General features: G+C 44.9%; 1 protein-coding gene across 1 annotated transcript in view; it reads left to right on the top strand.

The window, feature by feature from the left end:
• Window positions 1–23,265, top strand: part of MAP3K2 (mitogen-activated protein kinase kinase kinase 2) — a 98,626-nt gene that overhangs the window by 59,839 nt on the left and 15,522 nt on the right. The window contains exons 8-15 of the mRNA XM_030210493.1: window positions 316–446; window positions 651–730; window positions 9,034–9,101; window positions 10,850–10,942; window positions 13,086–13,292; window positions 15,201–15,349; window positions 16,618–16,749; window positions 22,571–22,700. Of these exons, the coding sequence (XP_030066353.1) occupies window positions 316–446; window positions 651–730; window positions 9,034–9,101; window positions 10,850–10,942; window positions 13,086–13,292; window positions 15,201–15,349; window positions 16,618–16,749; window positions 22,571–22,700 (990 nt within the window). The remainder of the gene's footprint in view (window positions 1–315; window positions 447–650; window positions 731–9,033; window positions 9,102–10,849; window positions 10,943–13,085; window positions 13,293–15,200; window positions 15,350–16,617; window positions 16,750–22,570; window positions 22,701–23,265) is intronic.

The following is a 23,265-nucleotide window of genomic DNA, read 5'->3' as shown; positions in this document are numbered from 1 at the left end:
TTTTGAATCTCGCCGAGACCGTCAGGCAGCATACAGGAGGACGGAGAGCAGCGCGCTGGGCAGGAAAGAGGGGGCTCTTTCCTGCCCTGACGTCACTAGACCACCAGGGAACATCGCGTGACGTGAGTAGGGGAGGACGATCCCGAACTCGGGGGGAGGGCGATCCCGAACTCGGACCTCGCTACCTTCGGACTATAAGACACACCCCCCATTTTCCTCCCAAATTTGGGGGGGAAAAAGTGCGTCTTATAGTCCTAAAAATACAGTATTTCATATGTGGTGTTTTATTTAGCTGTTCATTCCTTTTATTTTAAGGTTCTCAAACCAGGGATAGAAGTTCACCTCCCCCAGGCTACATTCCAGATGAGCTACACCAGGTTGCTCGAAATGGATCATATACGAGTATCAATAGTGAGGGAGAGTTCATTCCAGAAACCGTGGACCAGGTAATTGTCATATTTTTTTTCTTGTTCGCTGATTCTTTTGTTAAATATTAAGATACTAAAATAGTTCATTTTTAGCTGATCATATTTAGCTTTACAAGACTACAAAAGAAATTGCAGATACTGAATATCTGCCAACATGATGTGAAAAAGGAAGTTATCACAATTGATACCTCGAACAATAAATCTCTCAATATTTCTTAATAGATGCTGGATCCCTTGTCTTTAAGTAGCCCTGAGAACTCTGGCTCTGGAAGCTGCCCTTCATTAGACAGTCCTTTAGATGGGTAAGGTAACTGTTATTTCTCTATTGATAGACATATGTAGTGACATAGTATTGCAGCAGCATTCCCCCAAAACAGGAAGAAAAAGCGTATAATACATTGTATCATTTTTGAATCATTAGAATCAGTTTGTCACCAACCAGATTTGGGTGAACGGTTCTGATTTTATGTAATTGTAAGAGAAAACCACAAGGATTTTCATGCTGTGCACACATTTCTTATGTCTTCTAAATGAGTAAACACTAGTTTGTCAAAACAGTATAGAAAGTGTAGGATACCTTCCTGATGTCTCAGTCAACAGAGGAGTTTCCCAAGTGGGGATTCTTTGAGCTGGGGGGGGGGGGGGGGGGTGAATTAGCATACTGCTTTTGGGGCTGCAGGAGATTCTGATCCATGCTAGTTCTGTAAAGTCAAGCACATTCATCTGTCACACAAGTGGGTTACATTAATAGTGTTTGGTGAGCCGAATGTCTTTTCCACAGCTTTCTGGAAAGCTCCGAAGACTATTACAGGTATGTAGGTCCTCTGTACTGTCAGGGTGCCTCTGTTCCACTTGGAAGTCACTTAGGAGTCACCAAGAAAGGTGTCATTGTCATTGATCATACATTGAAACCTTCTGCTGAATGTTTTGCGGCGGCTAAGAAAGCAGATAGAATGTTAGGTATTCTTAGGAAAGGAATGGATAACAAAAATGAGGACGTTATAATGCCTTTGTATCGCTCCATGATGCGACAGCACCTTGAATATTGTGTTCAGTTCTGATCACCACATCTCAAAAAAGATATAGTGGAATTATTAAAAAAAAAGTGCAGAGAAGGGCGACGAAAATGATAAAGGGGATGGGACGACTGGCACCACCATTTTAGGGGTTCATGCAGAAAACTTGCCACGTGGTTAACTCAGGTGTAACACAGTTTTACTGCAGAATAGCAGTGCAGGAAGGGGTTTCAGTTCGTATGTTAACTCGCATGGAAAACTTTAGTGCAGACTTAATTAAAACGCATTTAAATGTATGTTAATGAGCTATCCTGTGACTATGCAAGAAAATTTTTTTCCCATGCATTGTATGTGGGAATCTCTGCATTGGGGCAGCGTAGCACCCCCTCTCACTCTGACCCAACCACCCTGCTAAGTCTAGTGACCTCCCTCTCTCTTCCTCTCCCCGACCTGATGTGCCCCCCCCCCCCCCCCCCCCCCATCTACACATAGGAAAAAATAAAATACTTCTCTGGTGGTCTAGTGCACTCCCTCACCCCCCCTCTCAACATCAACACAAATTCCCTGATGGACTAATGAACCTCCTCCTCCCAACTCCCCAATTAAAAACAAAATATCCATGGTGTCTAGTGGCAACTCCCAACTCCTCCCCCTCACAAACCCATTGGACCCATACCTCAAAAGAGGCAGGAGCAGTGCTCATTTTCTTCTGCCTCTGGCACTGCCCTCTTCAAAATTGCGGCACCCTGCTCCACACAGTGCACCCTGGAATACACCAGCAGGCTGTGGCACTGTATGTGCTGACACGTACCTTGCGGTCACAAGCTCAACGTAGCCCTGCAGTTCTGCCTTTGCAAAATTTTCACTTGACCAGAGCTGGGACCTTTTTCCATTGCCGCACCCCCCCCCCCCCCCCCCCATTTCATGTGTAAAATTTAGGCAGGGATCCTGCACCTAAATTTACACACGTACACATACGGTAGTACCAATAATTGCTTGTTAAAAAGCCAGTTATCAGTGCTAATTGATATATTATTCAGTTAAATTGTGCATGCAAATTGGGCGCATGCCCAAATTTGTGTTCACAATTTTTAGCGCTTTTTATAAAATTGGGGGGATAATTTTCTGGAATAGGGTAATTTGTGCATAATTTTTGGTGATTACATGTATAAGTGCAAAAAGCACTTGCATGTGTATTTGCTGACGCTTTTACAGAGAAGATGCTGAGTGATTGCACTCGTTTTCTAGAACTTAAGTGTAGCTTTGTAAAATCGATGTTCCCACTGTATGTGGCTGGCAAATTACATGTGTGTTTGCTAGTATCCTTATAAATAGCAGAGCCTTTTGTATAGTACTGGAGGACTTATGAACACCCCATTCTCCGAGGACAAGCAGGCTGCTTGTTCTCACGACTGGGTGACGTCCGCGGCAGCCCCCACGAACCGGAAAAAGCTTCGCAGGACGGTCGGCACGTCTTCCCGCCCGTGCGCGACCGCTCCCGCCAGTTCCTTTTTTTCCGCGTCTGGAGAGAGTCGTGCTTTGCCGCTCTCTCTATTCTCAGCCGCCGGAAAGTCGATCGCGTTTACGCGAATCGTTTCTTTTTTCTATTTAGTTTTTGTTCACCGCCCGGTTTTCTTTAAAAAAAAAAAAAAAAAAAAAAAAACCTGAGCGTGTGGAGCACGTGCTCCCCTTTTTCCCTCGTTTCTAGCGGGGACGCCGCGTTGCGGCCTAGTGGCCGCACGGTCGTTTTTCCCTTTTTCGAGGTGTGATTTCCGCCACCATCGACGACTTTGACTTCGCTGACGCGATTTTTCCGTCGATGTCCTCGAAGGTCCCGAGTGGATTTAAAAAGTGTGGTCGGTGCGGCCGGCCGATCTCGCAGACCGACACCCACGCTTGGTGCCTCCAGTGCCTCGGGCCGGAGCACAATCTCAAGTCGTGTCCCCTGTGTCTCGGTCTCCGGAAACGGACTCAGGTTGCGAGGCAAGTTCTACGGGACCGTCTTTTTGGAACTTGCGCCGGCCCCTCGACGTCAACCTCGACGGCATCGGTATCGATGCCTGAGACATCGGCACCGATGGCATCGACCCCAGGAGAACAGGTCCCGCCGGTGAGGGTAGAGGTGAGAGGCCGCGTGGGCAGTCGGCCCCGGTCACTCCCTCAGCCCGTGGCCCACGGGACCGAACCCTGTCTGACCCGGTTCCTCGTGACCGAGGGGGATCGTCTTCCTCCTCCTCCATGCCTCCCGGCGCCGGTGACGTGCATCGCAAGAAGAATAAGAAGCGTCGTCACCGGTCGCCCTCGATGCACCCGGACATCGGAGAGGAGGCGACGCCGAAGCGTCCACGTCGAGAGGAGAGGTCCCCGTCGGTTGTGGAGGTACCGACGCGACAGGGTCCCGGCACTTCGGTGCCGTCTCCTGGCTCCCACCAGATTCTGGCACCGACACCCCTACCGGCCCCACCGCCTTTCCCGGCAGTGGGCCTGGACGAGTGCCTCAGAGCCATCCTTCCGGGGATCCTGGAAGGGCTGATGCGCCAGGCTGTGCCGGCGCCGGGGGTGCTTGCGCCCTCGGCGCCGATGTCTGTGGCGCCGGCGAGCTCTAGCCCGGCGCCGGGGCCGTCGACACCGCCGCCGCTTGCGGCGCCGGTCTCGACCGCTACGCAGGTGGAGTCCCCGTCGACGTCGATGGAGGGAGCTCCGTCCCCGCCGGCGCGGGAGTCCACCCGCTCGACGACACCGAGACCTCGGTGCCTCGACGTCGAGCCGGGCCCGGTTCAGGACTCAGCTACATGAGCTTATGTCCGATACCGAGGATGAGGCCTCGTGGGGGGAAGAGGAGGACCCTAGATATTTCTCCTCAGAGGAGTCTACGGGCCTTCCCTCGGACCCCACGCCTTCACCGGAGAGGAAGCTCTCACCTCCTGAGAGTCTCTCCTTTGCCTCCTTTGTGCGGGATATGTCTATCAGCATTCCCTTCCCCGTGGTCTCTGTGGAAGAGCCGAGGGCCGAGATGCTCGAGGTCCTCGACTATCCATCACCACCTAGAGAGTCCTCCACGGTACCGATGCACAATGTCCTCAAGGAGACACTGCTTCGGAACTGGGTGCGACCGTTAACTAACCCCACCATTCCCAAGAAAGCAGAGTCCCAGTACAGGATCCACTCTGACCCAGAGTTAATGCGGCCCCAACTGCCCCATGACTCGGCGGTCGTGGATTCTGCTCTCAAGAGGGCACGGAGTTCGAGGGATACCGCCTCGGCGCCCCCGGGGCGGGAGTCTCACACTCTGGACTCGTTTGGGAGGAAGGCCTACCAATCCTCCATGCTCGTGACCCACATCCAGTCATACCTGCTCTATATGAGCATCCACATGCGGACCAATGTGCAGCAACTGGCGGACCTGGTCGATAAGCTCCCGCCGGAGCAGTCCAGGCCTTATCAGGAGGTGGTCAGGCTGCTGAAGGCGTGCAGAAAGTTCCTGTCCAGGGGTATCTATGACACCTGTGACGTGGCATCTCGTGCTGCGGCCCAAGGTATAGTGATGCGCAGGCTCTCATGGCTGCGTGCCTCTGACCTGGACAACCGCACCCAGCAGAGACTGGCCGACGTCCCTTGCCGGGGGGATAACATTTTTGGTGAGAAGGTCGAGCAGCTGGTGGACCAACTGCATCAGCGGGAAACCGCCCTCGACAAGCTCTCCCACCGGGCGCCTTCAGCATCCACCTCAGCAGGTGGACGTTTTTCCCGGGCCCGGCAGGCTGCACCCTATTCTTTTGCAAAGCGTAGGTACAACCAGCCGGCCCGAAGGCCTCGTCAGGCACAGGGACAGCCCCAGCGCGCTCGTTCTCGTCAACAGCGTGCGCCTAAGCAGCCCCCTGCGCCTCCACAGCAAAAGCCGGGGACGGGCTTTTGACTGGATCCACGGGAACATAGCCGCCCTCAAAGTGTCCGTACCGGACGATCTGCCGGTCGGGGGGAGGTTAAGATTTTTTCACCAAAGGTGGCCTCTCATAACCTCCGACCAGTGGGTTCTCCAAATAGTGCGGTGCGGATACGCCCTGAATTTGGCCTCCCTGCCACCAAATTGTCCTCCGGGAGCTCAATCTTTCAGCTCCCATCACAAGCAGGTACTTGCAGAGGAACTCTCCGCCCTTCTCAGCGCCAATGCGGTCGAGCCCGTACCACCCGGGCAGGAAGGGCAGGGATTCTATTCCAGGTACTTCCTTGTGGAAAAGAAAACAGGGGGGATGCGTCCCATCCTAGACCTGAGAGGCCTGAACAAATTCCTGGTCAAAGAAAAGTTCAGGATGCTTTCCTTGGGCACCCTTCTGCCAATGATTCAGAAAAAACGATTGGCTATGTTCCCTGGATTTAAAGGACGCATACACTCACATCCCGATACTGCCAGCTCACAGACAGTATCTCAGATTCCGCCTGGGCGCACGGCACTTTCAGTATTGTGTGCTGCCCTTTGGGCTCGCCTCTGCCCCACGAGTGTTTACAAAGTGCCTCGTGGTGGTAGCGGCCTACCTACGCAAGCTGGGAGTGCACGTGTTCCCATATCTGGACGATTGGCTGGTCAAGAACACCTCGAAGGCGGGAGCCCTCCGGTCTATGCAGTGCACTACTCTACTTCTGGAGCTGCTGGGGTTTGTGATAAATTACCCAAAGTCCCATCTCCAGCCAACACAGTCTCTGGAATTCATAGGAGCTCTGCTGAATGCCCAGACGGCTCAGGCCTACCTTCCCGAAGCAAGGGCCACCAATCTCCTGGCCCTGGCTTCGCAGGCCAGAGCGTCTCAGCAGGTCACAGCTCGGCAGATGTTGAGACTTCTGGGTCATATGGCCTCCACAGTTCATGTGACTCCCATGGCTCGTCTTCACATGAGATCTGCTCAATGGACCCTAGCTTCCCAGTGGTTCCAAGCCACCGGGAATCTAGAAGATGTCATCCGCCTCTCCACCAGTTGCCGCACTTCACTGCTCTGGTGGACCATCCGGACCAATTTGACCCTGGGACGTCCATTCCAAATTCCGCAGCCCACGAAAGTGCTGACGACGGATGCATCTCGCCTGGGGTGGGGAGCTCATGTCGATGGGCTTCACACCCAGGGTCTGTGGTCCCTCCAGGAAAAGGATCTGCAGATCAACCTCCTGGAGCTCCGAGCGATCTGGAACGCACTGAAGGCTTTCAGAGATCGGCTGTCCTACCAAATTATCCAAATTCGGACAGACAATCAGGTTGCAATGTATTACGTCAACAAGCAGGGGGGCACCGGATCTTGCCCCCTGTGTCAGGAAGCCGTCGGGATGTGGCGTTGGGCGTGCCGGTTCGGCATGCTTCTCCAAGCCACGTACCTGGCAGGCGTAAACAACAGTCTGGCCGACAGACTGAGCAGAGTCATGCAACCGCATGAGTGGTCGCTCCATTCCAGAGTGGTACGCAAGATCTTCCGAGAGTGGGGCACCCCCTCGGTGGACCTTTTCGCCTCTCGGACCAACCACAAGCTGCCTCTGTTCTGTTCCAGACTTCAGACACACGGCAGGCTAGCGTCGGATGCCTTTCTCCTTCATTGGGGGACCGGCCTCCTGTATGCTTATCCTCCCATACCTTTGGTGGGGAAGACCTTACTGAAGCTCAAGCAAGACCGCGGCACCATGATTCTGATCGCGCCCTTTTGGCCTCGTCAGATCTGGTTTCCTCTTCTTCTGGAGTTGTCCTCCGAAGAACCGTGGAGATTGGAGTGTTTTCCGACTCTCATCTCGCAGAACGACGGAGCGTTGCTGCACCCCAACCTTCAATCCCTGGCTCTCACGGCCTGGATGTTGAGGGCGTAGACTTCGCTGCGTTGGGTCTGTCTGAGGGTGTCTCCCGTGTCTTGCTTGCCTCTAGGAAGGATTCCACTAAAAAGAGTTACTTTTTCAAGTGGAGGAGGTTTGTCGTTTGGTGTGAGAGCAAGGCCCTAGAACCTCGTTCTTGTCCTGCACAGAACCTGCTTGAATACCTTCTGCACTTATCAGAGTCTGGCCTCAAGACCAACTCAGTAAGGAATCACCTTAGTGCGATTAGTGCTTACCATTATCGTGTGGAAGGTAAAGCCATCTCTGGAGAGCCCTTAGTAGTTCGATTCATGAGAGGCTTGCTCTTGTCAAAGCCCCCTATCAAGCCTCCTACAGTGTCATGGGATCTCAACGTCGTCCTCACCCAGCTGATGAAACCTCCTTTTGAGCCACTGAATACCTGCCATCTGAAGTACTTGACCTGGAAGGTCATTTTCTTGGTGGCAGTTACTTCAGCTCGTAGGGTCAGTGAGCTTCAAGCCCTAGTAGCTCATGCCCCATATACCAAATTTCATCACAACAGAGTAGTGCTCCGCACCCACCCAAAGTTCCTGCCGAAGGTGGTGTCGGAGTTCCATCTTAACCAGTCAATTGTCTTGCCAACATTCTTCCCCAGGCCGCATACCCGCCCTGCTGAACGTCAGTTGCACACATTGGACTGCAAGAGAGCATTGGCCTTCTACTTGGAGCGGACACAGCCCCACAGACAGTCCGCCCAATTGTTTATTTCTTTCTACCCTAACAGGCTAGGGGTCGCTGTCGGGAAACGCACCATCTCCAATTAGCTAGCAGATTGCATTTCCTTCACTTACGCCCAGGCTGGGCTGGCTCTTGAGGGTCATGTCACGGCTCATAGTGTTCGAGCCATGGCAGCGTCAGTGGCCCACTTGAAGTCAGCCACTATTGAAGAGATTTGCAAGGCTGCGACGTGGTCATCTGTCCACACATTCACATCACATTACTGCCTCCAGCAGGATACCCGACGCGACAGTCGGTTCGGGCAGTCGGTGCTGCAGAATCTGTTTGGGGTGTAAATCCAACTCCACCCTCCAGGACCCGAATTTATTCTGGTCAGGCTGCACTCTCAGTTAGTTGTTCTTCGTAGGTCAATTTCTGTTATACCCTCGCCGTTGCGAGGTTCAATTGACCTGGGTTCTTGTTTTGAGTGAGCCTGAGAGCTAGGGATACCCCAGTCGTGAGAACAAGCAGCCTGCTTGTCCTCGGAGAAAGTGAATGATACATACCTGTAGCAGGTGGTCTCCGAGGACAGCAGGCTGATTGTTCTCACCTACCCTCCCTCCTCCCCTTTGGAGTTGTGTGTTTCATCTTTTTGCTAGTCATTCAACTGGCGGGAGCGGTCGCGCACGGGCGGGAAGACGGCCGCGCATGCGCGGTGGGCGTGCCCTGCGTGCCGACCGTCCCGCGAAGCTTTTTCCGGTTGGTGGGGGCTGCCGCAGACGTCACCCAGTCGTGAGAACAATCAGCCTGCTGTCCTCGGAGAACACCTGCTACAGGTATGTATCATTCACTACCTGGATATCCCAGTTCCCACGTTAACATTATGTGCAGAATGATGCTTAAACTTATGTTTACCTGTTTTATGGAATGCCACACAGTGTTTTCAGCCTGGGCTTTCCTTACAGTAACAAAATGCTCCTAGCTTTAAAGTTGAAATATTTTCTACTTTGTCTCATTTTACACACTGATTTGTAATGATAATGCAGATATATATTTGACCTTACCAGAGACAGCTACCCCCAATCTCGGATGCCAAGAGCCCTGAGTTACCCTGATAACCACCAAGAATTTTCAGGTAATGGCACAATGAGTTAGTAAAGTAATGCAGGGTTTTATCAAAACTTTATTTTATTGATAACATGGCTGAAACTTACATCAGCTAACTAAACAGGACAAAATAGCCTGAAAATAATATTTAACTGGAGAAAAGTAGTAGGGATTTTTTTGGACTGTTATTTGGTCTGGAAGCTTTATCTTTCTCCTTTAGATTTCCAGCTCAGTCATAACAGGCTGCTATTGATATTTTGGTATAATGAGCTGCTTTCCATTTTTTTTTTTTTAAATCACTTTCCCAAATGAAGCTTAAGTTGGTGTACAGCATTATTAGAATTAAGGTGTACCAAAAGTCTGTTTCCAAAAGAGTTTCTAAACCTAATGGGGTGCTGGAAACAACAGAAGATAAAGTGGTTTGCCCAGAGTCACAAGGAATGTCAACAGGGAATGTGGAATCTGAACTCTGTTTTTATCTGTTTCTTAGTTCATTGTTGAGAACATGAGAAATCAACGATCAAATCTTACATCCTCACTTAATCTAACCCATACACAATGCCTTTTCCACCTGGAGTTATCCCCCATTTTTAACATTAGATATCTGCATAATGGTCACTTAATTTCAGGAGTGACATCATAAAATATATTTTCAGGAAGGCTGATGGTTGTCTGTAATACCTTCCCGGAGAAGGAGGCGGTGTAGACAAAAATGGTAATGGAATTCAGAAAGCGAGTGGGATAAACAGAGATCATTAAATGGCAAGCGGATATAAACCCAGTTTTGAGTGCTCCAGCTTAACAGAGCAGATAACTGACTTTTTGTACTTCTAGAAAGATGTGGGTGCAGTCTGCATGGAAGTGGCAGTTAGAATCCTTAACCACCTTAGTGAGCAGACTAGGTGGGCCACTTCAGTATTTTATCTGCTCTCATTTGCTATGTTACTGTGGTACTTGATAGAATATACTAAAGGAAGCTTTGTTGTGATAAAATTCACTTCTGAACTAAGATATTGAAGTACAATTTCCAGTGGTTTAACATGCCATCTCTTCAAGTGGTGATTCTTCTTGCCGCTCTTCAGATTTATATTTAAATCATTTTTTATTAAATGAGCCAGGAGCACAAATACAATCAGCTTCTGCAGTCATCAGCTTAAGTCACTTTGAGACATGCTCTAAACAAAAACAGTAGCAGTTTTACAATAGGAGTCTTCTGTTTTTTTTTTTTTTTTTTTTTAATCCAAAAGGACCCCCACTTTCCATTGCATACATCCCAGGTTGAACTTCAATATGTGGCTTTTGGAGGTCAGGGCCTATCTGTTTACAATTCTTTTCTTCTGCTTTATTTAAAGTTCTTTTGTGAGATGTCCAGTTACATTGAATGATTTATCAGACTTCAAATTATGCAATATTCAGCTGCATGGGATACCTCGCTTAGAACCTCTTAATGAAAGGGAAAAAAAACTTAGTAATCAAGCCCTTAGGAAACTAAGCTAAGCAATTTCAAGCAGTTGAGCAGCCTAATTAACTGAATACCTGTGCCTGCTGAATAATATGACTTTGATTCCTGTTGAGAACCAGTTTGTATAATTGTTACAGTGCAAGTAGCATTGAGTTTCTTTGCTGGTGTTTTCTTACTCTGGAGTAATAAATATTTCTGACCTATCAGTGCAAATGAGATCTTCTGTATAGAGTTATTTCTAATATGATTACACCTACAGTAACAATGATGCTTTTGTTTTTTTTTTTATTTCTCTTCTCACGCCCACCCCCCAGATTATGATATTCCTGTCTTTGAAAAGTTTGGGAAAGGAGGGACGTATCCACGAAGATATCATATTTCATATCATCATCAAGATTACAATGATGGTAAACCTGAGAAAGTTTTACTTTATTTTTATAGAGCAACTTTTGGGAGCCCTTTCAAAAGGTGAAAAGGTGCTATGCAGTATTTGGAAATAGCCAGTTTGGTGGCATGTTCTGTTGACTTCTATCCCCTTCTGCCAGCCGGAGCTAACGCATCATTGCCCCATTATGGGGTGACTTTATGTAGTTGGTCTGAAGAAGGTAATTCTATCTCATTCATCATTTTCTTTGGATTTTAAGTAGTCCTGTGGGCAAAAGTAAGAGCCCATGCCCACATAAAAATGGCATTATTCCTGTAATGTCTTGGGCCTTTCTTCCTTTAATGACAATTTACGAGTGACTATGACAAAATGAGGAAAATGTTTAAAAATAAGCTGAAAGGGTCGGTCGCAAAGGTTGAGACTTGAAATCAGGCGTGGACGTTGTTAAAAATCCCATTGTGGAAGCCCAGACCAGATGTATTCCACATATTAACAAAGGTGGAAAGAAGAGCAAATGACAGCCAGTGTGGTTAAAAGGTGAAGTGAAAGAGGCTATTAGAGCCAAAAGAGTATTCTTCAAAGAATGGAAACAGGATCCGAATGAAGAAAATAAGAATCAGCATAAGTAGTGTCAGGCTAGATGCAAAGCACTGATAAAGCTAAAAAAGAATATAAAGAAAAACTTATGTTGAGAGACAAACTCATAGTAACACCATTTTCAGGTGCATCAGAAGCAGAAAGCCTGTGAGGGAATCCGTGGGACTGTTAGATAATGAAGGAGCAAAAGGGGGCACTCAGGGAGGACAAGGCCATAGCGGAGAGATTGAATGAATTCTTTGCTTTGGTATTCACGGAAGCAGATGTGAGAGATCTACTTGTACTGGAAATAGTTTTGAAGGATGATGATGCGCAGGAACTGAAAGGAATCTCAGTGAACCTGGAAGATATACTGAACCATATTGACAAGTTGGAGTGCCATCCGGTCCAGGTGATCTATCATACACCCCAGAGAACTGAAAGAACTCGAACAAGAAATTGCTGATCTGTTAGTAATCTGTAACCTGCCATTAAAATTGTCCATAGTACCTGAAGATTGGAGGGTGACTAATGTAATGCTGATTTTTAATTTTTATTTATTTATTTATTTATTTTTTTAAGGGTTCAGGGGTGATCCGGGAAATTACAACCCTGTAAGCCTGCAGTGCCGGGGAAAATAGTGGAAACTATTAAAAAGAATAAAATTACAGAACATGTAGACAAACATGGTTTAATGGGACAGAGTGAGCATGGGTTCAGCCAAGGGAAGTCTTGCCTCACCAATTTGATTCGTTTCTTTGAAGGCATAAATAAGCATGTAGATAAAGGTGAGCTGGGTGATGTATTGTCTCTGGATTTTCACAAAGCTTTTGACAAAGTTCCTAATGAGAGACTCCTAAGAAAATTTAAAAAGTCATGGAATAGGAGGCAATGTCCTTCTGTGGATTAGGAATTGATTATTAGACAGAAAACAGAGAGTAGAGTTAAATGGCCATTTTTCTCGATGAAGTAAGGTGAATTATGGAGTGCCACAGGGATTTATACTGGGACTGGTGCTGTCTGGAAAATGGAACAATAAATGAGGTGATTAAATTTGCAGATGACACAAAACTATGTACTAGACTTCTACAAATCTAAATTTTGTAACCGCCTTTTTAGCAATATGTAAGCCACATTAAACCTGCCATACAGTGGGAAAAATGTGTGTTGAGTATAATCAGATTCCAGTACAGATAGGGTGCTGACTGTTGACCTTGACCTGATGCAGGAGACTTGTTCACTAGCTTCAAAGGTCTATGTGTCTTGGGGCAGTGTGGTTAAAAGCCACAAGTGACTAAAATATTTGTACTGGTTTTAAAGCCAGTTTCTCTGCAGATGAGCACTCAATATGTAGTACATAATGTTTGTGTATCACTTAAATACAATAAATTATAATTTGGAGAAAACCATTCCAGTAAGTTATTTCACTTGCCAGAACACTAAGAATTGGAAATTGCTTAACTTTTAAGTCATTTTTTCTGTCAGAGCAGTCATTCGTTCCCTGTGTATTACCCTTTTTTTCAGACATGTATCTTGGCTTCCTTATTATTAAGTAGCAACTTAGTTTTCTTCACTGTACCACTTGGCAGGTCGTAAAACATTTCCAAGGGCCAGAAGGACTCAAGGGAACAGTTTTCGTTCTCCAGTTAATTTCAGTCCCACAGATCACTCTCTGAGCACAAGCAGTGGAAGTAGTGTTTTTACACCAGAATATGAGGACAACAAGATGAGGAGAAGAGGAAGTGACATAGACAATCCCACTCTCTCAGTGATGGACATCAGCCCACCTAGCCGCTGTAAGTCTTGTAGTAGGTTTCTTGTTCATGTGAGAAAATAATCATCTTTTTGGTGGAGCAGGAATAATGATCCTTTTTTTTAATAGTGGCTGTAAAGGGACTTATAAGTAGAAAAGCAAAGAAGGATTAAAACCAAAATGTTTTTGTTGTTTTTTTTGTGGTGGGAAAATTTGAAATTTGAGACCTAAGAGAGAATATTGAAATGTTCAGACAAGCTCATTGTTTTACATTTTAATACTAAGTAGCCTTGTCTTTATCATGCACTGCTATTTTTAATGGTATTTACAAGTCAGAAAATCTTAAGGCCAGGCATTTTATCTTTGAAGACTTGCTTTTCAAAGGCACTTTTCTGAACATTTTTAAATTGGAGCGCTAGAAAGTGGCAGACATGATCATGTTCTGTCTGTATTTTACCTCTTGATTGACATGCATTCCTGTGTTTTTTTTAAATTATTTTATTTATTGGTATATAATCAGTTTACAAGTCATAATACTTGATAAGAAAATCAGAAAAGTAAAATTTACATCAAATTAGTAAATAAGAAAAATTGTAAATACTCTTTAGACCACAATCCAGGGGGCCTTTACAATATATAATTCAGGAGATAAGCTTCAAGAAATCATTTCATAAAAAAAATCAAAACATGCTATAACCCCATCCTTTTCATTTATTCTCAACTGTGGGTAATACTAGTGTGAGCCATTTTTAAATCTATGAAGGCACGTAATTGTTCTGGAAGAAAAAAAGCATATCTTATCCCAGTATACTTAACAACACAGTTGCATGGATAATTAATATAAAAAGAAGCCCCCAATGCCAAAGTGTCCATTCTTAAAGCCAGAAACACTTTCCTCCTTTCTTGTGTTTGCTCTGTAACATCTGGAAATAACCAAACTTTTTTGCCATAAAACAAAGTTTGCAGATTTCGGAGGGATAACCTTTTCACCGCTTCCAAATCTTGCTCAAATACGAATGAAACCAATAGTCATACTTTCTAAATCTGCTAATAATGATGTTTCTAATAGTTCAGATATATTTAATGAATCTTTCTTTTCTTGACAAATCATTTCCAAAGAATTCTCTGAGGTTCTCTTGTTAGGTATATAATAAATCCGATTTATCGGGGGAATAGTTTCTGGGGTAAATTTCAAAACTTCAAACAAATATTTCTTAAAGGAATCCAAGGGAGTAATACCTGGAGATTGCATTCCTGTGTTAAATGCAGAAATGAAGATGGGAGGGGGGGGGGGGGGGGTATATAACAGGGTGAGTAAGGGAGGGAAGGGGGAGAGGAGAGGGGTGGGAAATGAGAAAAGCAAAGCTGACAAGGGCTATGGGTATCTTGATATGAAGATGATGTGTTATTTCCTTTGTCAAAAGCCAAGTTTATGGTTCTGTTATCATTTCAATAAAATTGTTGAAACATAAATGCAGAAATGAATTATCCCATTTCCAGTTCAAGTGTTCTCTAAGGAGTAAAAAGTAAATGGGGTGTTTTGATAATTTGGTATTTTCCCTAGCTTGATGTAAAATAAAAATATAATTAAAACAAGGTCAAATCAGTTGACTATGTAGGTACAGAACATTTATTTTCTAGCTGGAGGTGTAATGGCTTTAAATATTAAATTTGTTTTCTGCTAGATGCATACTAGGCAACTTTCTCAAATGTTTATAACACTAGAGCAAAAGAATAATTTAACGTATGATACACACAGATCCAAAAATTAATAGTTAAATAGTATGGGCATATTTATAATGTTGGAAAGTTAAACTGCTCTTGAGAAGAATTAGTGATGGTGGTGGTAAAGATTTTATAACACTCAGCCTAGGGATTTTTATTGTTTCCAGTATGTTATTTTCAGTAAAAATCAACCTTAATAAAGATATTCTCATAACTACATTTTCAGCACCACGAGCTCCAACTAACTGGAGACTAGGCAAGCCGCTGGGTCAGGGTGCATTTGGCAGAGTATATCTATGTTATGATGCTGATACAGGAAGAGAACTAGCTGTTAAGCAAGTTCAATTTGACCCTGACAGCCCAGAAACTAGTAAGGTAAGAAGCACAAACTACTGTTCTTTTATTGGTTTCATTGCTGGAGAGATTCCTACATAAATTGTTTTGGTGCTGCTGTTATTGTAATTACATCAAACGTACTCACGGTTAATATTCTATAATGCTTTACAGGACATTATAGAGCAGAACACTGCACTGTTAATATATATTAAGGGATCTTTCCTGCCTGCCCCGAAGAATTGGTTACACAACCTGGGTGGATTAAGGAGGGGCAGGTGAGAGAGCAGGGTCGCAGGACATGGGTGCCTGCAGGGGGGGCAGGGGAGAGGAGGGTCGTTGGACATGGGTGGCTGCAGGGGGGACAGGGTGAGAGGAGGGTCGCAAGACATGGGTGGCTGGAGGGGGAGCAGGGGAGAGGAGGGTAGCTGGGCAGGGGGGGCAGGGTCACTGGACAAGGGTGGCTGGAGGGAGGGGTGAGGGGGGTCCTGAGACCAGAGAGGTGGGGGTGGAACAGGGGCCTCAAACCATAAAGGGAGGGGGAGGGGCACCCACTCACTCACTCTCTGTCTCTCATATACACTCTCTCTGACACTCTCTGTCTTATCACACACTCCATCTCTCACACACACTCTCTCTCAAACATACACGCCGAGGAAAACCTTGCTAGCGCCCTTTTCATTTCTGACAGGAATGGGCCTTTTTTACTAGTGTACTTAGATTATCAACTTTATTCCACAATTTACTTAAAATCTCTAATATAGAGTATTCTATCCTAATAGTTTCCTCCTCCTCCTCCTCTAGGTTTCCAGCTCAGTTGGAACTGGCCTGTACTGGATTATGACACCGTGTGTCTTTATTCACAACTACATTCTCCCCCTATTTTCTATCCTCCCGACCCCTGACCCCATTCATTGATTCGGTCTTTGAAAAGACAGTCCTATATTGGGGCCATTAAGCCACAGCTCTTTTCATAGCCCAGCTATCGTGGACTGTAAAACTGGCTAGTGGATGTTGCTATTGCATAGCTGGCATTTCTTTCTTTGTGATAACACTTTTTTTTAAAGAAAAATGATTCTTGTCTTCAGACTTGTTACCACCTTCCAAAAGAACGAATGAGTTGTAAGTGGTTGCATTTAATTGCAAAGTATAAGAAAGTAATTAAAAGCACGAGTTAGTTACTTAAATATCAGTTATATGTGTTATGTTTGTATAGTACTGTTTAGGGAAAAGCCAAAAAGCCTTGGACACTGGATGAATCTTGTGGCTGCTATAGCTAGATAGTGATTGTGTTTTTTTCTGGTTTTCAGGAAGTAAATGCCCTTGAGTGTGAGATTCAGCTGCTGAAAAATCTGCTGCATGAAAGAATTGTTCAGTATTATGGCTGCCTGAAAGATTCCCAAGAAAGAACCCTCTCCATTTTTATGGAATATATGCCAGGGGTAAGCAGTGTGTTATTTTCAGGAAAAGTTCAATATCGGAAGAATTCGTGTAGCTTCAGTGGTATTCCTTATGCCCTTCAAACCCCCACTATTTTGTTGTTGATTAATTTTGGTTAGTCTTTTATTTGGAGACTTAAAGAAACACAGGAAATCACATTGAATTCTGGGTTTTATTATCTGTACTCTATATTTAACAATTTTTATTGATGATCCATCATGTCAAAACACATAAGTACATAAGTAGTGCCATACTGGGAAAGACCAAAGGTCCATCTAGCCCAGCATCCTGTCACCGACAGTGGCCAATCCAGGTCAAGGGCACCTGGCACGCTCCCTAAACGTAAAAACATTCCAGACAAGTTATACCTAAAAATGCGGAATTTTTCCAAGTCCATTTAATAGCGGTCTATGGACTTGTCCTTTAGGAATCTATCTAACCCCTTTTTAAACTCCGTCAAGCTAACCGCCCGTACCACGTTCTCCGGCAACGAATTCCAGAGTCTAATTACACGTTGGGTGAAGAAAAATTTTCTCCGATTCGTTTTAAATTTACCACACTGTAGCTTCAACTCATGCCCTCTAGTCCTAGTATTTTTGGATAGCGTGAACAGTCGCTTCACATCCACCCGATCCATTCCACTCATTATTTTATACACTTCTATCATATCTCCCCTCAGCCGTCTCTTCTCCAAGCTGAAAAGCCCTAGCCTTCTCAGCCTCTCTTCATAGGAAAGTCGTCCCATCCCCACTATCATTTTCGTCGCCCTTCGCTGTACCTTTTCCAATTCTACTATATCTTTTTTGAGATACGGAGACCAGTACTGAACACAATACTCCAGGTGCGGTCGCACCATGGAGCGATACAACGGCATTATAACATCCGCACACCTGGACTCCATACCCTTCCTAATAACACCCAACATTCTATTCGCTTTCCTAGCCGCAGCAGCACACTGAGCAGAAGGTTTCAGCGTATCATCGACGACGACACCCAGATCCCTTTCTTGATCCGTAACTCCTAACGCGGAACCTTGCAAGACGTAGCTATAATTCGGGTTCCTCTTACCCACATGCATCACTTTGCACTTGTCAACATTGAACTTCATCTGCCACTTGCACGCCCATTCTCCCAGTCTCGCAAGGTCCTCCTGTAATCGTTCACATTCCTCCTGCGACTTGACGACCCTGAATAATTTTGTGTCATCGGCGAATTTAATTACCTCACTAGTTATTCCCATCTCTAGGTCATTTATAAATACATTAAAAAGCAACGGACCCAGCACAGACCCCTGCGGGACCCCACTAACTACCCTCCTCCACTGAGAATACTGGCCACGCAATCCTACTCTCTGCTTCCTATCTTTCAACCAGTTCTTAATCCATAATAATACCCTACCTCCGATTCCATGACTCTGCAATTTCTTCAGGAGTCTTTCGTGCGGCACTTTGTCAAACGCTTCCGAAAAACCAGATATACAATATCAACCGGCTCCCCATTGTCCACATGTTTGCTTACCCCCTCAAAAAAATGCATTAGATTGGTGAGGCAAGACTTCCCTTCACTAAATCCGTGCTGACTTTGTCTCATCAGTCCATGTTTTTGTATATGCTCTGCAATTTTATTCTTAATAATAGCCTCCACCATCTTGCCCGGCACCGACGTCAGACCCACCGGTCTATAATTTCCCGGATCTCCTCTGGAACCCTTCTTAAAAATCGGAGTAACATTGGCTACCCTCCAGTCTTCCGGTACTACACTCGATTTTAGGGACAGATTGCATATTTCTAACAGTAGCTCCGCAAGTTCATTTTTTAGTTCTATTAATACTCTGGGATGAATACCATCAGGTCCCGGTGATTTACTACTCTTCAGCTTGCTGAACTGACCCATTACATCCTCCAAGGTTACAGAGAATTTGTTTAGTTTCTCCGACTCCCCCGCTTCAAATATTCTTTCCGGCACCGGTGTCCCCCCCAAATCCTCCTCGGTGAAGACCGAAGCAAAGAATTCATTTAATTTCTCCGCTACGGCTTTGTCCTCCTTGATCGCCCCTTTAACACCATTTTCGTCCAGCGGCCCAACCGACTCTTTGGCCGGTTTCCTGCTTTTAATGTATCTAAAAAAAATTTTTACTATGTATTTTTGCTTCCAACGCTAATTTCTTCTCAAAGTCCTTTTTTGCCCTCCTTATCTCCGCTTTGCATTTGGCTTGGCATTCCTTATGATCTATCCTGTTACTTTCAGTTGGTTCTCTTCTCCACTTTCTGAAGGATTGTTTTTTGGCTCTAATGATTTCCTTTATCTTACTGTTTAGCCACGCCGGCTGACGTTTAGTCTTTTTTCCCTTTTTTCTAATACGTGGAATATATTTGTCCTGAACCTCCAGGATGGTGTTTTTAAACAGCATCCACGCCTGATGCAAGTTTTTTACTCTGCGAGCTGCTCCTTTCAGTCTTTTTTTCACCATTTTTCTCATTTTGTCGTAATCACCTTTTCTATAGTTAAACGCTAGCGTACTTGATTTCCTAGTTTCACTTCCTTCAATGCCAATATCAAAACCGATCATATTATGATCACTGTTATCAAGCGGCCCTCGTATCGTTACCCCCTGCACTAGATCATGAGCACCACTAAGGACTAAGTCTAGTATTTTTCCTTCTCTTGTCGGCTCCTGAACTAGCTGTTCCATGAAGCTGTCCTTGATTTCATCAAGAAATCTTATGTCCCTTGCGTGTACAGATGTTACATTAACCCAGTCTATATGCGGGTAATTGAAATCCCCCATTATTATTGTGTTGCCCAGTTTGTTTGCGTCCCTGATTTCCTTTAACATTTCCGCATCCGTCTGTTCGTCCTGGCCAGGCGGACGGTAGTACACTCCTATCACTATCCTTTTCCCCTTTGCACATGGAATTTCAATCCACAGTGATTCCAAGGAGTGTTTTGTTTCCTGCAGAATTTTCAATCTATTTGATTCAAGGCTCTCGTTAATATACAATGCTACCCCTCCACCAATCCGATTCACCCTATCACTACGATATAATTTGTACCCCGGTATGACAGTGTCCCACTGGTTATCCTCCTTCCACCAGGTCTCAGAGATGCCTATTATATCTAATTTTTCATTTAGTGCAATATATTCCAACTCCCCCATCTTATTTCTTAGGCTCCTGGCATTCGCATATAGACATTTCAAACTATGTTTGTTGTTCCTAAGTACATCATGCTTAGTACTTGACAGTATTAATTGGCAATCTTTTGTCTGATTTTTATTGTTATTTAAAGATACCCGATCTACTACAATCTCTTTTGCAACCTCACTATCAGGATACTCTATCTTCCCTGTTATGGTGATATCTTTGAAAGATACCTTATCCCGAACCATGCTCTTTTGAGCGACTGTCGGCCTTCCCCCCCCATTTCTAGTTTAAAAGCTGCTCTATCTCCTTCTTAAACGCCGATGCCAGCAGCCTGGTCCCACTCTGGTTAAGATGGAGCCCATCCTTTCGGAATAGGCTCCCCCTTCCCCAGAATGTTGCCCAGTTCCTAACAAATCTAAAGCGCTCCTCCCTGCACCATCGTCTCATCCACGCATTGAGACTCTGGAGCTCTGCCTGTCTCTTGGGCCCTGCGCGTGGCACAGGTAGCATTTCAGAAAATGCTACCCTGGAGGATCTGGATTTCAGCTTTCTACCTAAGAGCCTAAATTTTGCTTCCAGAACCTCTCTCCCACATTTTCCTATGTCATTAGTACCCACATGTACCAAGACAGCCGTCTCCTCCCCAGCACTATATAAAATCCTATCTAGGTGACGCGTGAGGTCCGCCACCTTCGCACCAGGCAGGCAAGTCACCAGGCGATCCTCACGTCCACCAGCCACCCAGCTATCTATATGCCTAATGATCGAATCACCCAGTACAGCAGCTGTCCTAACCTTTCCCTCCCGGGCAACATCCAGAAATTCCAATATTTAACAGAATGAACATCAAAAACCCCTCAAACCTAAGCCAGGGTAGTGCATTGTATCATCAAAGTTTTTTTTACAATTTTCTCCCCTCCTCCCCACCAAGACTTTTGACCCCCCCCCCCCCCTCAATTTGACCTTTAAACTGTCTTTATTCATGACAAGCCAAATAAGAGTCCATACATAAGAACATTACTAATGTTATCTTGTATTTGTATACTGGCCCTCCTCCAGCCCCGCCCCTTCCCCATACCACCCCCCCATCCTCCCTCCCACCCTCAAAGAGAAAAAAAACAAACAAACCTACTTTCAAAGACAGTTAACTATAAAACTACGTGCCTTCGGGGATAAGGATTGAATGTATGGTTCCCATATTCCCCAAAAATGTTTCCGTCTCTTAGTGGAGGACCCCACCTCCTGGCACTATCTGTACTCTAATATTATGGCTTCATTCTTGATCATTAGAATTTTTAAAAATGTTTCTTCAAATTTCCTCTGTTTTGATCTCTCTAGTAGTAGTGTCCCTGTTGCATTGCAGCACAAGTGATTCCTCACTTCATTGTATTGTCCCCTTCTGCTTAGTGTGTATGCGTGAGCCCAAACTGTCCTGGTTTCCATGCTCTCTCCACCTGGTTCTCCAACTCCCATGCCATGCTCAGCCTCCCATGACCTGCTCTTGCAGTGTATTTCAGTACCTTCTCAATCCACGGGTATTACTTTTTTTTTTTTAATAATTTTTATTGGTCAAATAATACAACCAACCAACATACAAAATGTCTTTCTCCAACCATTAATCCCAATAACATGAGCATGAACATTGGACAAACAACCATCACGGTTATTACTTTTATACAAAGAGATTCATTCATTTTGGGGCCCCAGTAGTATCTTTGCTACCTATATCTGACTCTGAACCACAGGGTGGGCATTTTTACATTTTCTGTCTGCTCCTTCACTGTCTTTGGTGCTCTTTCAAAGTCACTTAAAGGATTGCATAAATCTGGATTTATTCCTCCTGAAATTTCCTTAGAAGAGAAGGAATATTCTACAGGGATACTCTCCAAACCATCTCCTTCTCCTTCTCCTCCTCCTGCTTGAAGCGAGATTCCCTGTGAAAGATATCCCTTATCCAAGGGTCATCCACGGCATGTCCAGAAAGATTCTCTTCCCATTATAACAAGAAACAGAATCTAGTTCAGATATATTGAGCCTCTTTGAACTCTTTGAGTTCTTGGAGGTGCTTAAAGGCACAGTGGCTATTCCAATCCATGATCTTTTGCAATAACAGTAGTCTGTGCCAGAGCCTGTGGTTGGGAGGCGGGGCTGGTGGTTGAGAGGCGGGGATAGTGCTGGGCAGACTTATACGGTCTGTGCCCTGAAGAACACAGGTACAAATCAAGGTAAGGTATACACAAAAATTAGCACATATGAGTTATCTTGTTGGGCAGACTGGATGGACCGTGCAGGTCTTTTTCTGCCGTCATCTACTATGTTACTATGTATGTTACTATGTTACTATGTTTTGATTGTCAGATGAGAAACAATGTTTTTAATGTTACTTTAATCATGAGCCATATGGAAGTAATTGGATAATAATAATTGTTTTGTACAGTTGGTAATCTTACATTGCTTTATACTACTCCTGATTACAAAAGGTATACTTCAGCGTAATTACTGAGGTTTCTCACATATAATATATGTTAATGGAAGGTAGTACTAGAGAACTTGGCCTGTTATATATTGAATTATTGCATGTAGAGTACCAGATCATTTGGTATTATGTTTAATAATGGCAAAGCTATTTTGTTTTTCTTTGTTTCATATAATAAACAACCATTTATATTTTTTCTTGTAGGGTTCCATAAAGGACCAGTTGAAAGCATATGGAGCTCTCACTGAGAATGTAACCCGCAAGTACACCCGGCAGATCCTGGAGGGCGTTCATTATTTGCACAGTAATATGATAGTACATAGAGATATTAAAGGTACACAAGATCAGCCTTCCATTTCTTTCTTGTTCTTACTCCAGGCTGAGGATGTAGGGGATCTGGATATGTTTAAAGTTCCAGGAACACATTTTCCTTCGTTGGGCTCAAGTTTTCTTGATGATGAAGGTTCAGGCAGGAATGATCTCTGATCCCAACCACCTGTTTGATCCAATCAAGCCTGCTTTCAGTCAGCCCTACATCAATACCTATAAATTGGGTAGTACAGAGTTTAGTGCTAGCTAAAATAGATTATTGTATTGAGGAGTTGCGAATTTGTGGGTGATAGGTTTTCAAGTTATTCTAAATTATGCAGCTAAATTGATTGCTGTCACATCTGAATTTAATCTCATAACCCCAAGTTTGAAAGAACTTCACTGGTTACTAGTGAAATACAGGATACAGCATAAGGTTCTGTCCATCATTCACCAGGCTTTGTATGGAAAAGTGCTCTGGTATTTCACAAATGCCTTCGATGTTTATCGTCCTAAGAGGATGTTGAGATCAGAGACTGCAGTTTAGCTCGGTGTGGAGGCAATGACCAGTGTACATTATGCCAGCACAA

This window comes from Microcaecilia unicolor, chromosome 7 (genome assembly GCF_901765095.1).
Source record: "Microcaecilia unicolor chromosome 7, aMicUni1.1, whole genome shotgun sequence".
NCBI lineage: Eukaryota > Metazoa > Chordata > Amphibia > Gymnophiona > Siphonopidae > Microcaecilia > Microcaecilia unicolor.
The sequence above is the reverse complement of the archived record's forward strand: the minus strand, read 5'-3'. Positions and strand labels throughout refer to the sequence as shown.